The 14998-nt window shown below is 44.3% G+C and overlaps 1 protein-coding gene across 1 annotated transcript in view; it reads right to left on the reverse strand.

Moving 5' to 3' along the window:
• Positions 1-14998, reverse strand: part of Rgs22 (regulator of G protein signaling 22) — a 116912-nt gene that overhangs the window by 42664 nt on the left and 59250 nt on the right. The window contains exons 11-13 of the mRNA XM_052161524.1: positions 13276-13390; positions 11566-11691; positions 10657-10758 (exon numbers count right to left, since the gene is read on the reverse strand). Coding sequence (XP_052017484.1) covers positions 10657-10758; positions 11566-11691; positions 13276-13390 — 343 coding nt within the window. The remainder of the gene's footprint in view (positions 1-10656; positions 10759-11565; positions 11692-13275; positions 13391-14998) is intronic.

Here is a 14998-nt window from a genome sequence, read left to right on the forward strand (position 1 = left end):
ACAAACAAACAAAAAAGACCTCCAGAAAATGCTAATTCAGTAACAAAGGAATACTTGTTTGAATTCATTTTGAAAAAAATGAAAAATCAGAAGGAGAAATCAGAACATGCTAAGAAAGCCAGAAACAAACCATAAACTCAGGGGGAAATGAATTGGGGTTTCAAGACTGTCTTCAGCCATTGCTTAAGACATTTTGAGCAAAACCAATTAATCGGGTATACCATGGAGCAAAATAGACAAATAGCTAAAAATAAATAAGTAAATAATTCCTAGCAAATGGTCAAAGGTAATCTAAATTGCCCAAGGATTTTATCATTTCATTTTTTATTAAAAAAAAAAACTAACAAAAGCAGAAGTTATTTAAAGGAAATATTTAACCTCTGAAAATAAACATAGGAATCAGTGAACAACAATTCAATAGGAACAAGATTCCAGTCACTCTTTTGGTTTAAAAATCAACAACAAAAGACTTGACTCTCTAGGGTGAGGTCACATCTCAGTCAAGCTAGCCGCCCAGTGGCTGTGATGAGAAAGTGGGTCATCAGGCCAGCTGATGCTGCAACAGAAGGCGCCATCACCACCATCACCGCCATCACCGCCATCACCGCCATCACCGCCATCACCGCCATCACCGCCATCACCGCCATCACCGCCATCACCGCCATCACCACCAGCACCGCCAGCACCGCCAGCATCGCCATCACCGCCATCACCACCAGCACCACCATCACCGCCATCACCGCCATCACCGCCATCACCGCCATCACCGCCATCACCGCCACCGTGAAAGGCAAGCCTGCAGCAGGTACCTGCCACCGAAGGGCAGAAGTTAACTCTTTGAGCCCTATAAATACTCTCTCTAGTAAATCCGTCAGGCCGAGTGAGGATTAGCCATCTCAGGATGGTGAGGTGGGAACACAGTCAAGGAAGGTTTGCTTCTGGGACACTTCCGTCCTGGGATGCCACTACTTAGCCACCCCTTGTCTCAAGTGTCCCTTCTTAGACACTCAGGTACTGTTCCTTAAAAAAGGCAAGCTGAGGGCCATCTGTCTCTAGGCAGCTACACAGCCATTATGAACTATTATTTATGATCTATGTTTCAGAAGGCAATTTAAAAGTCATTTGAGTGAGGCAAGAAGAGGGGAGATTTCACTATTGCTCCTGAGAAATGTATTAAAATCAAGCTTGGAGTATAAATGTCGTGTCTGGAAAACCAGGCTGGGGTGATTGGTAAGAAGGGTAATGGTGACTAAGGGGTCAGTGAGCCACTTCACACCCAAACAGAAGAGTTGTCAATGACCATTGTAGAAAAACACTGATTGACTGTGACTACATATATAGCATGTCACTGAGAATACAAGCATTGCCAGGAGGTCATCTATTTATTGACACAAGTCAGTCCCAGTCATGAATATACAGGTGGACACAAGGGTCATCACACAGACTCACAAGTCTGAAGGGAAAATGCCAAGGGTGACGTTTGTACTGGCTGGTTTTGTGTGTCAACTTGGCACAGGCTGGAGTTATCACAGAGACAGGTGCTTCAGTTAGGGAAGTGCCTCCATGAGATCCAGCTGTAAGGCATTTTCTCAATTAGTGATCAAGGGGGGAAGGCCCCTTGTGGGTGGTGCCATCCCTGGGCTGGTGGTCTTGGGTTCTATAAGAGAGCAGGCTGAGCAAGCCAGGGGAAGCAAGCCAGTAAGGAACATCCCTCCATGGCCTCTGCATCAGCTCCTGCTTGCTGACCTGCTTGAGTTCTAGTACTGACTTCCTTTGGTGATGAACAACAGTGTGGAAGTGTAAGCTCAATAAACCCTTTCCTCCCCAACTTGCTTCTTGGTCATGATGTTTGTCCAGGAATAGAAACCCTGACTAAGACGTTTAATGTGTAATATTCACAAGGATATCTCAAAACATTAAAGTCAAAGATTAAGCATGTAATAGACAGATGTGTAGAGGAAATTAATAATAAAACAGCAGCTCACAGTTCAGCTCTGGAGTTGTAACACTAAATTCTAATTCCAAGGACAGCTGGGAATGCCCTCGGGAAAGTGCTTTCTAGTCTACAGGACTGGGGCGGGAGGTAACAAAAATACCTCCCCTCTTAGGTTTGTTAAGAATTAAACCAGCATATGAATTTATAGAACCTAAGAGATAGTAAGTATTACACAGCTGCCATATGTAATGATAACCATGGTCCAGAGAAGCTAGGTACAGCCCTTCCCCGATAGGGGGCTGGAGGGGGCGGTCAGCCTTCCCTGGATAAGGGAGTCAAGGGGGTTTTTTCTGGAGCTCATTTTTTCTATCCATAATGTGTGCAGAATCTTCAGGCTGCATTAGGCAGCTAGGACAAACCCCAGTGGTGGGGCTGAACGGTGGCTTTGAGGCAGAGAGCTGGTTGCTATACGTGTTCACCCTGAATCCACCCACCAGCAAAGCAGCGGAAATGGATGGGAAACAGCCCTGCTGACTGCTCAGTAATTCACAGTGCCTAGGAATGTAAGCCTGTCTGCTACTGGGGATGCCATCTCTCTGTAACAAAAACAAACAAGGCAACAAAATTGAAGAGTAATGCCCCGCACTCAAGAGCCCTAACTATCGAGACGCTGAGATTTACCATAAAGCTGTAAGCAGTTCCCACAATCCCTCACACCCAACCTCACCCCTCATCCGTGTCCATTCATCTTCGAGGAAGCACAGCTTGGTAATGCTGCCCCGTAAGGAAGCAATGAGTTCTGTTAGAGAAGCTCTCAGCTCATAGCACTTTAGTGAGAACGTCAGGTCCACCCTGTGTGGGGGGGTCACCGAGAGGCGTTCAACAGTCATGTTGACGGATGTGGCGAGAGACGACTCCTCCACACTCTGCCTCTTATGTCACCTTCGTTTTTTTCTCCAAATGAGTTTATGGTAACACCCAAGGTTTGGGTAAAGCTAAAGTGAGCTCATAAGTCACTGGGAAATGTTGCCAGGGCAACACAGCTTTACTGGAAAAGGTCTGCCTGGACTTTTTCTTCTCCAATCTTTCTATGGCTTCTTGAAAAATTGAAAAGGCAGAGAATGTTCTCCAACCTTGATAGGAAGAGGTCTGGGGTCCACAGCTGTGTGTGTTTTCACCCACAGTCCCTGCTCTGATCAGAGCCTACTCAAAAGCGGGCATCCGGGGGCATATCAGTGAAAGTCTCTAAGCTCAGAGTCATGCTTTCAATCGCTAGTCTAATCGCTGTTCAGTTTATCTTGGTCACAGCAGCAGCAGCAGGGGAGACAAATACGTCAGCTCTGGGAGAATTCCCCAGGACTGAGCAATCTAGTGTGGCCATTGGATCCACACCGTCTCATGTCACCCCACAGGAGTTGAGGTAAGGAAGGCAGTAAACAATTTCTGCATCAGTATGAGTAGATCCCGCACCATGTTATAACTAAGGCTTCCTAAATTCACTGTTGCATGAATGAAGGTCTTTTGACTTTTACCACCACAGCTTCTGTGCTTGTTGGAAACACAATGGGTGGCAATATGGCTGGGAAGATGGCTCTGTAGTGAAGCACTTGTCACAGGGGCTTTCAAGTCCTGAATTTTGATTCCAGTGCCCATTGTGACAAGACAAATCCGTGATTCTAGCAGGTGGGGGGTATGAAGAAAGCCAGCTCCTGGAGCTAAGCTGGGGTCTTCAATGAGAGGCCCTGTCTCCAACACTAAGGTAGAAAGAGAAAGAGGAAAAGACCCTTCACCAACCTTGGTCTCCTCCCTCGAAGTTGATGACAACGTTCTGAACCCCAGAGTCATGTGACTGAACTTAGGCACTGGGCCTCTTAAGGGACACCACTGTAGAGTAGCAGGACAGAGATGCACACTCTTACACAGGGAGTGTGGGCAGGTCAGTGCGTGGAGGGAACTGTCAGGAGTGGGACACTTCCCACCGTCAAGATGGAGCCTCACCATGGCTGCAGAGACTGCCAAGACCTCAGATTTAGCCTCAAGCTGTTGATATGAGCAAAATGGAATGGAACCATTTTTGTATGTAAGGGGTTGCCATCAAAGAAAGATTTATTTTGTGTTAAATAAGACTAAAAGGAGAGACGCTTTTGGCTCAAAAATTACAGAAAATGAAATAGGTCCCTCATTTCTAATATAGTTTAAAAGATTTATTTTTAAAATTATTAAGAATTTTAAAATCCCCAACTGTTCAGTACCAGCTAAGAAAGAGCACAGCCCATTCTCCATCATGCCACAGTATGTTTCGTTTCCAGCACCCCTGGGTGAGTCCAGAAGCTAGTTCTGGCCTCCCAGGGGAGTAGGCATGTCCAAGGACACTGCTCCTGTACTTGAGGAAACAGTGTAAACCCTTTAAAAAAAGATTATAATATAAATACATCATTTTACCCCTGACTTCTGGAAGTTGTCCTTTGACCTCCTTCCTCATGCTGTGCCATTTTCTGCCTTTGTATACACATGTACACACACACACACACACATACACAGAAAGAGAGAGAAAGAGAGAGAGAGAGAATAATAAATCATGAAAATAAAAATATCTCATATGATTACTATGGGTTATAAATAAGATGAATGTAAAACAGGAAATATATATTTGAATTCAATATTAAAATCCACGTTAACTTATGCAAATGGCCCACTCTGCACTCTGCCCTCACTTTGCGCACAGCCATTCAGAACTTGGGCAGAATCTCAACATGACCCTAACACACGGCATCTGCAGCTCTGCCCCCGACACCCACCCCATCCTGTGGCTCCTGCTTCCCGCCGTCCCCTCGTCTCCTTGTGCTAACTGCCCAGGTTTTCATGTGCTTGCCTTCAGTCTGCCTGGGAGACTTTCTCTGTCACTGTTTTGGCCGTGTATTTAGAAGGGTGTCTGCTGCATTATCACCCACTATTTCTAGAAATTGTATAGAGGAGGCTTTTTAAGTCACCTGGGCTGCCAACATACCAGAAAGAAGGGCCCAGAAGGACAGGCCACATGTTTTCCGTTTGTGTCCACAGTAAGAAGCACACAGACAAGATTCTTTATACCTTCTGAGCCCAGGAAACAAAACAAGCTTGCCTGTCTTCACCTTACTTTAAAAGGGAAAAAGAGTTACTTTTCCTGAGAATTTTCCCTTGTGTGAGTCTGGTTTTCTAACTCACACTCTGTCTACTTCCATACCGCTCCAAGATAAGAAATTAGCACTTAGAATGTGCCCAGCAGAAGAATGACATTAAAAAAAAAAAAAACACTAAAGGGCTCATAATTCAAAATTACTAAACACACATGGAAAGAATCCGCTATGTCAGCAGAACTAAAAATTAGTTCCTCCAAGAACTACAAATCATAGAATTATTGAACACCGTGGCAGCCAGACTCTACGGTGGCCCCATAAACACAGTGGCTCCTGATAGTCACGCTTCCTGTCCTCCCTTCCGTTCCCCTCCCTCCCTTCTCCTCCCATTCCCTCCTCTCATCCTCCTCTGTCTCCTCTGTCTCCTCTCTCCTCCCCACCCCCGCCCCCACCCCAGTCTCATTTTTTGAGATAGGGTCCCACTATGTAGCCCTGGTTGTCCCACGACTCCCTATGTGGACTATTCTGGCCTCAGACTCACAGAAATCCACCTACCTCTGCCTACTGTGCTGGGATTAAAGGTGTGCACCACCATGCCTGGCTTTTGAGCCAATTTTCTCCTCCATGTCTGGACATAATGCGTGGCTTTCTTCTGTCAGTACACAGCAGTAGGGTGTGTATGTGTGAATACAAGTACACATTAAGTTATGTGAAATGGTAATAGCCATCTTGCTAGGACACTCCCCGTGGCTGGCTGACAAGAGCGCTGTGTGTTTCGTGTAACCCATGCAGAGAGCACACAGTGAAGCACTGGCCATGAGTTCTGGCTCACAGCCAGCAGAATCTGAGGTTCTTAGCGCAGTGGTTTGCCAGGAACCGAACGTGACTACCAAGCACAAGAACATTAGAGCAGCCCCTCCCACAGGCTGGTTCTACAGGGAAAACTGCAGTTTCAGTTATAGAGAACCCAGTACTGCTACACCCAGAATCCTGACCCACAGACACTAGTACAGCGTGTGTTGTTCTGAGCCATGGAGTCTGTGATACTACTGTCATGCAGGGTAATATACAGCTAAAGACTAACAACACATGCTTTAAATTATTTAAAACATAAAGAAAATGTAAAGTGTTTGGAATGAAAGAAAATACTGGTAAGAATTATAAAACACAAATGTAACGTTTAAGACTAAAAAACATAGCTGGGCACGGTGGCACATGCCTTTAATCCCAGGCAGAGGTGAGCAGATTTCTAAGAGATCTGGGCTAGCCTAGTCTACACAGTAAATTCCAGGACAACCAGAACTACACAGTGAGACGTCTCAAAAACCCAAACCAAACAAAACAAAACAAAAAACCCAAAAACCCCAAAAGGTTTAAGGACAAAAGACAATTTAACTCAATGGGTGTGCTGAACAGCAAAATGAAAACAGGATATATTGCAAAGCACAGCATGGTTCAGCCAGGAAACCCAGGACGTGACAAAATGCATTCATGAAAACACTAGAGAAGCACCAGCTGAGGACAGAAGAGAGGCCAAAGCGTGATTCCTGAGATTTGAGAAGCAAGCAGAGTCTGGGCAGATCATGGCTATCGGCACTTTGTGGTGAGACTGGACTTCAACGCCGAGGCAAGACTGTAACGGCGAATAAGAAGATGCCTTCTGCAAGAACCGTGGCAGAACGAGACACCCACATCTTCACAGTGCCAGAAGGGAAGAAGGCGGGAATCCCTGGCAATGGGTAGGAACAAGGTGGGAAATGGGGTGGACATGGTCAAAGCACATCACACACACCTATGGAGATGTCACAACCAGTCTGTTATTACATAGTGTGTGCTAACTACAAACAACAAAACCGCCAAGTCTCTGTTGAGCTAAGTCATCAGAATAAAACGAACAGGGTCTCACATATGCTAGGCAAGCCCTTGCCAGTGCACCAGATTCCCAGCTCTGCTTGTTATTTTCCTGAGTCATATATGTGCTGATGCACACATGTCAGAACACAGTCCAAGAATAAAGCTATTTAAGAAGAATTCTGAGCTTGTGAGAAAAGTCCAGTTGGGAAGGGGCAGTCATCTGTCATTGCAGATGGAAACACGGAAATATTATGGGTTTCTCTTCATCTCCTCCAGCCGTGGGGCCATCAGGGACAACGGCAGAGGGCAAGGAGACAGTGGAGGTCACCAGAAAAAAAGCATACCTCCAGCTAAGGGGCACAATAAGACATCAGAAGTCAAGTCTGTCTGCCCGGAGCAAATTTAAGACCCTGTGCACCAAGGGTCTTCTAACAAACACCCGCGCCCTGTCCTGTGTCACCCGAGAGTCTTTTCCTGGCGTTCCCAGCTGCTTGGACCTGGGCTTCTGCACTGAGTGTCTCTGAGCACGTGGATTCTTATGTTCCGTCCCCTCCTTTGCCTCAGCTGTAGCCGGATGGATCCAGCTCCTGTGATCTTTACTAATGACTCTGGGTTTGGGTCTGGACCTTGGGACCATAATAGACTCATTCATTCATTTTATTTGAATTCATTTGATGAATGGCCTACTTCATAGGACATCATAACATTTGTATTCCTATTAAAAGGCAAATATGGGCTTATGTTTTAAAAGATACCAGGACTACCAATCCTATGGGTCTCTTTTCAAGCTATTGTCTAGATCTTTCCAATCAGAATAATTATGTAACCAATAGTATGGGACATAGTTTGAATCCTGGTTCTTGGTGGTAGAATACATACACAGTGCTCTCACTGTTGTAATGTTATCACACACACAGTGCTCTCACTGTTGTAATGTTATTTGTTATATTTATAATTTTCTTGCTTATATGATAGTCACACATCATACGACAATTAGATTTATGCTCAACATCTCAAACAAAACCACTCTGGATCTCCTGCTAGTAAAAAATAAAACAGAGGGAGATGTTGGAGCATGGTTTGTGAACAAAGCTGTGTGAGGAGATTTCTGAGTGCTTGTGAAAAGAATTCCAAGAAACCAAGACATGAGTCTTGTGATCTCAGTTTCTTCAAAACCATGGAACTACTCTTGGATTGTGCTTTTGTGCCCCTCCCAGTGGATCAGACAGGAGTGTGTTTATGACAGATTAGTCATTCTAACTGGATAGTGTTATTTGTGTATATGCCTCTGTGGGAAAACATGTTTTTGCCATGTGTGTCTTGTCCTTGTGATTACACACTTTACTCAGGTGACTCTTCTTAAACCCTCAGAGTATAAGTTGTCTGATGCTCTGAATAAACTTGGTTATTGTATGAGACTTTAGTTTGCCTTATCTACCATCTCCCCTCTCCTAGGTCCCACCAGCTTTAGACCAGTAAACATGCATGTATATTTATAAGAATATCTAATATGAATCTAACATACATGTTTGTTATTTTGCAGCTTTTATTGCCACATAAAGTTTCTTAGAAAGATTTAAGAGGCATCCTGTTGTTGGTCCTATCACTAAAACAAGCATTCAATGTGAAGAAAGGCGCAAAAGCTGGTCTCCAAACCTATCAGTGCCGTTTGGTCCCAGAGGCAGGACTGTACCTATACAATGCCAAGAACACCATTGGTTTCTGACTGTTCTCTATGTTTTCTTGAAGCCCTGTAGGGAAATCTTCAAGGTATGCCCAAGACACCAGTTCAAACTCTTGGGCTCATGAGTCATGTTAAGTCCTTACCATTGACTAACCTCTGTCTACTTTACTACCCCATAACTATTACATAGGAGACTAAAACTATGTATATAGGAAATCATGTAGGTCCTTTGGCATCAACTCCTAGTCTTTTGACACATAAAAGGCAGACACATAAAAATGACATAAAACCAAGTCCAAAGTGCAATTAACATGCAGTACCAGATGAACAGATTCCTTTGGTGGCATTATTATTCCAAGGATCGATATTATAAGTGAATTTTTGAAAAATCCATACAATATATTGTCATTAAATGAGTGATTTTTTTATCTGTGAAATAAATCAACAATATAATGATATCGTAGACAATTTCTCTACCTAGAGGAACAAAATCTTTGGGTAGTACAAACTAGTTGAAACAGTTTTTTTCTTTCTGCCAAAAACTAAAAAAGTAAAGTAACTATAGGAACCAGATTAAATGCACTTAAAAAAAATCACATGGCTTTGCTCCTCCTGTTTCTCACCGTTCAATCCTAAAGGAAAGTATTCTACTCTGATCGCTTCTCCCATTCCTGCCTTGACTTCCCAGAAGCAGACCTTGGGAGAAAGATGCGAGGACTTGGCAATCCTCAAATAGAACAATCCATTTCTAAGTGACTGCAGTCACCCAGATGTCCAGTGTCTGAGCCATGCAGTTAGCTGAATGACAGCATTGCTAAAAACTGGCGAGCTTACAAAGCCCGACAGACTCTCGCTCACATGTATATGGAAATCTGGTTGATTATTAACACACACACGAATACCCCACTTGACTGAGCAGCTGAAGGTTTTTGGAGGAGTGCTCTTTGAGCAATGAAAACATAATAAAAATGACAGATGGTAGGGACAGTAGGTTAGGGGAGGAGGGTAAACAGGGAGTTACAGGTAACGGGTTAACAAGCACAACTGTGTGGTCTCAGAAAACTAGAGATTCACTTCATGATTGCATGGAGACATCTGGGCTATGATGGAGCCAGAGCCCTTATCCTCACGCCACAAAGCACGGAGCTGTCACTGAGTTACAACGCAGTTACTCATGCTGGAGTGGAGAGCGGGGGAGTGGCAGGCATGCGTGCAGCAGTGCACTCTGCTGTCCTGAGCAGGGTTATAAAGTAATAATGTGATGAAACTAATTCTCTCAGCAGCATCTGGGGTAGGATCCTCTGGGACGGGTTATTTGGGGTTATAAGAATCAACAGCCAGAGAAGCAGTTCAGAGCTGTCTAGTCTTGGAGACCTCTCTCCATAAAAGATCTATAAAGAACTCAAAAATAAAACCCCTAAAAGTCAGCTGGAGTCATAACTGTTCTCATCTCTACCACCTTCCCCCACCCCTGAAAAGAGGCCCTTCTCTCTGTCCCTAACTGCAGAAGACCTCTGTTCTTCCTCCTCTAGGCTGTTGTTCTTCCTTCCCTAGTTTGCTTCAGGGTGGTCTTGAAATGCTTCCCCGTCCACCCTCTGAGTGTCTGCCTCATGTTAATATGGAAGCCCAGATGCCCACCAGGGGCCTGCGCATGCCCAGCAGCCACCAGCAGCCTGGCACATCCGAAGGCAGACATCCGCAGGAAGCTCAAGGAGCACTGGTCAGAACAAGGGCTCCTGGTCACTGCAGTGGCTCACCGCACATCTGCTCCCAGGGTTCTATTCAATCCCTACAGGCAATCCCCAAGGTTATGTTAGGAGCAGGGAAAGAGATATGGGCATCCTTTATTGGTAGAACAAGTCATCGGTAGGGAAAGAAAATAAGCCGAATAAAGTACATAAAATGGAAACTCACAAATCAGATTATAAAGCAATATACTCTGCTGACATTTAAATAAAGGATTCCCGGGGCAATTATATGATGCCTTCCACCCCAGCATTCTCTTGCCTGGGGCTGAACACAATTTCATTTCCCAGCGTTGCACAGAGCAGTTATCGGCTACTTACTTGGGCTTGCTTGCAGACTTTGAAAGGCTGAAGTGTTTCCTGGTAGAATAGCTGATGATAAGCCTGTAGGTCAAACCAAAAGTACACACTGTGCTTCCACAGCTGCGGACGGAGAAGGACAGAGGTCACACCCAGTTAGAAAGCCCCGGAGCTGCACCTCCACAGCACACAGTGCTCTTAGCCTGCTGCTACCACACATCAGCTCCAAATCAAGCTGTCCCAGCCTCTCATCACAGACTGGCAATATACAAGATAATATCTACTGCTGTTGTCAATGGAATGTTGTATTTTTGCATGCAACCATCCCATAGAGTTGGTCATTAAAGTAGTAAATGTTTAAAAATAGTAATGAATACAAAAATTGCAAAGGTTTTAGTTGAACTGTAAAGAGCACACGTTTGCGGCATGAAAGCAAATCTGAAGGCATTCTGATATGTCAGCATATGAGTAAATGCATATCACAGCAGAACTACGTATTAACTACCGAGCCAACCAGTCACTGCGCATTTGAGTCATATAAACATTGATCGTAATTTTAAAAACATCACTGGAAATCATTTTACCTCTACTCATAATATAAAGTTGTTAGAATTGTTCAAAATCAGGTATTAACAGAAATAAACTATATATGGCTTATTAAATTGAAATTAAATTATATGATTAGCCATTATCAGTAATGTATGTCAATATTTATCTGTATTTCACTTTTCTTTGTAATTTTAGTAAGGTGGTAGACCAAAAAATTACAATTTGGATGGATGGTTAAAGATTTACTAAGTGTGGATTTAAATTTATCAGATGGGAATTTGAATATTAGATGTATTTATTTGAACACCAAGTTATTTCAGTGCCACTTATTTTTAAATCAAGTAAAATAATAAATCCAGATTTTAAATAATTATTTTCTACCTTGTTCCCTGAATTCTCGCAGAATTTAGTAAAGAAGAATCCAGCTCTGTTTTCTACATACAAAGACTGCAACAGGTTTTCCATGTCAAATCCTCCCAAGGCTCCAACATTAGATACAGTTTTAACCTAGATAATAAAACAGAGGTTTATTATCTGCGTGAACATAACACAACTCTGTTTGTTTGTTTGTTTTTGAAAGGTTCATTTATTATATTTATATGAGTACACTGTCACTGTCTTCAGACACACCAGAAGAGGGCTTCAGATCCCATTACAGGTAGTTGTGAGCCACCATGTGGTTGCTGGGATTTGAACTCAGGACCTTTGGAGGAACAGTCAGTGCTCTTAACTGCTGAGCCATCTCTCCAGCCCCATAATTCTTTATAGCGTTGTACAAAGTGAGGTTTGTAAATTCTGCTGGGCTGTCATTTTATTCTTGCCGTATATAGATATAATTAATGCAATGTGTTTGCATCTGACTGTCATGTAAGATTCATTTATAAAGCCCAATTATGGCAGAAGAAGCCATTCTGTTACAAACCAGTCAGATTCGAAGTCTGATGTTAGAGCAAGTCTCTGACCTCAGTTCCTTTCCCATTTCGGGCCCAGTGGCCCCAGTGGGGAGCCTTCCAAGTCTCTGTTGGTGGCCTGTCTCCTACATATTTACTGTTATTTTGGCCTTGAGGTGCTGCTATTCTAGCTGCAAGTGGGTTATAAAAAGAAGCATCTCCAAGGCCTCAAGTTGCCGCTTGTTAACTGTTGGGGGGGTCTCCCTCTTTGGACAGCCTCGCCCCCACAGGTCGTGGCCTGCAGAGTGGAAATGGCATTGGAAGTTCTCGTAAACCCCTGCTGTTTATGGCTTCTCTGCCAACAATGCTAGCAACCCTAATACCAGCCTTGAAACAGGGAGAGCCGGCTGTTTCTCAAGCACACAGTGACTCCAGACTATGCAGAGGGGAACTGCTCATGCAGCCTCAGTAATTGTTTCCTGGAACTCGGATTTCTTTATGCTCCCCCAAACAAAGATGGTGGGGACAGGTTTTTACTGTCTTTATTACCCTGCCTGCCTGCTAAACAAGTTCTGAGATGAGAATAGAATGGTTTTCATTTAATATCTAACAGCATTTGAAATAAGAAAAAAAATCCTAATGACTAGAAAATGAGAACTATTTACTTAAGAAGATTGTGCAGAAATATAAGTGTTCAGATAGTGTGAATACTGCTGACGATTCTACTCACAGCAGAATCTCAGGGGCTGTGGGATCGTCATCTAAGTCTTTGTTTATTATGTTTATTGTTTGTTTATTAGATGCTTGTTGTCAAAGCAGCTGTACTCTGGAAACCCCTACCTTCATTTCTTTCTTTTTTTTTTTTTTCAAAAAGTGAGATTTCCAAGATATAACATCCAGTGTTACTTTAACCAAGTGTTAAAAAGCTGAGCAAGTGTGCCAAGGGGTCTTGTGCTGTGTCCAAGACAGCAAAGCTAGGCCAGAGCAGCAGCTGAGAAAGCAGCATCAGCGCGGGCGGGGCTGGGCCGAGCAGTACTGTGGGAGGGAGCACGGTGGAAGAGCTGTGGGAAATTCCTTAGAGGCTAAAAAACAAAGCATGTCAGTTAGTCGAGAAAAAATACATACATTAAAAAAATCCCCAAATCTCTAAAATCAGAGACATTGGGTGATTAGCTGAAGAGCAGGGCCCTTACATACTCACATTAAGCTCCTCTGTGTAAGTGTATTTTCTCTCCAGCTGGGGCTTCAGACACTCAGAGATATCCGTAAAAGACGTCAGGCGGACCACTGTGGTGCTCCCTGGTAGCCTCTTTGACCTAAGTTATAGACGTGAGAGTAGACTGATCAGCTGAGGGGTCTGTCTGCTCACTGTCCATCTGCAAGGCTAAGAAGAACTCGGAGTTAAGGTTGACAGCGTGAACGCATCCCTGAAACTGACCACAGTTGGCTCTGCTCCCTTCACCTCTCCTCAGAGTCAGGCCAGGGCGATGGCAAGGAAGGAATGAAAGCTGTCTGGATTGGGAAAACAAATGTTAAAATGATCTTTACACTCAGGTATATTATACAGGATTTACAGGGGGAAAAAACCTGCTAACACTAATGATTGAGTTCAGTTAGATCATAGGATTTCAATTATTTCTGTATACTAAAAATGGACAGAACAAAATGAAATGCTCCCATTCCTTTCTTTTCCTCTCCCCCTCCCCTCCCTCTCTCGCTTTCCCCTCTCCCCCCTCTCTCCTCCCCTCCCCCTCTCTCTTTAGAGACAGGGTCTCACTGTGTATCTTGGTTGGCCTGAAACTCACTGTACACACTCCCTCAGACTGGTCTCCAGCTCACAGAGATGCACCTGCCTTGGCCTCTGGAGTGCTGGGATGGAAGGGGAACCCCTCTGCAGTCTGCCACATGCTAGTCCTTTTCTTTCGTTTTTTTTTTTTTTTTAAATAATAATTACACAAAGTGCTTTTATTGTGCTCAGACAAATCTGGAAACAACAACATAAATATATATGATAATTTTCAGAGGGTGAATTAGTCAACAACAAAACCCTTACTCATCTATTTATTTCATTATACAATTGTGACTCCCCCCCCACCCCCTCCCCCCCCACCCCCTCACCCCCACCCCTACCCACTGCTCTCAAGAATAGCAGCCAGCAACCTGACCGCCCACCTCCTGAAGAACAAGAAGAACCCGTTTCCAGCCTTCAGGGGAGGGGCTTGGCCTGCCTTTGTTTCTTGGGAGAGAGGATTAAAGATGGAGACTTGAACCAGAAGCCATGTGTTTTTGTGTCTCTCCATGTGTTTTCTCTTGCCACCCGTTCCTTACCCATCTCTCCTTCCAGAAAACCTGTTGTTAGAATGTGTGAGCTGGACTCTACATACAATTATGAGAATTTCATACTCAGATACAATGAAATATAATTACTCCCAACTCCCATTCATCTCCTTCAACTTCCCCTGAGGCCTCCCGTTCCTACCCCAGGTCTTCTTTTTCCCTTGTTAAGTCCAGTTAGTGCTGCCCTGTGCATGTGGGCCTAGGACAGTCCATGACCCTCCCTCCCACAGAGCATCAGCTGACAACTGCTCCTCACTGAGAGAGATGATCTCCTCTGTCTGAGGGCAGCAGTCACACCATGCGCCACGCCTCCCAAGGACAGTATTTCACAGCACCCCACTCCCCGCTCCTAAATGCCTTTTGCCTCCTCTCCACGATGTGGTCTAAGCAGGGTGGGTGCGTGAGAAAGATGTCCCCTTCTGGCTGGGCACTCAAGCTTTTCTTCAAAGACCCGGGATCAGCTATGTCTCTGTGGCAGCAGCGAAAACAGCTGTCACCTGAGCTGCTACTCTTACTCTGTATGTCTCACTGTTAGTGTTTAAGACACTGTGGCCCACACTGGCCTAACCTCATCATCCTCCTGCCTC

The sequence above is a fragment of the Apodemus sylvaticus genome, chromosome 17 (assembly GCF_947179515.1).
Source record: "Apodemus sylvaticus chromosome 17, mApoSyl1.1, whole genome shotgun sequence".
In the NCBI taxonomy this organism is placed as follows: domain Eukaryota; kingdom Metazoa; phylum Chordata; class Mammalia; order Rodentia; family Muridae; genus Apodemus; species Apodemus sylvaticus.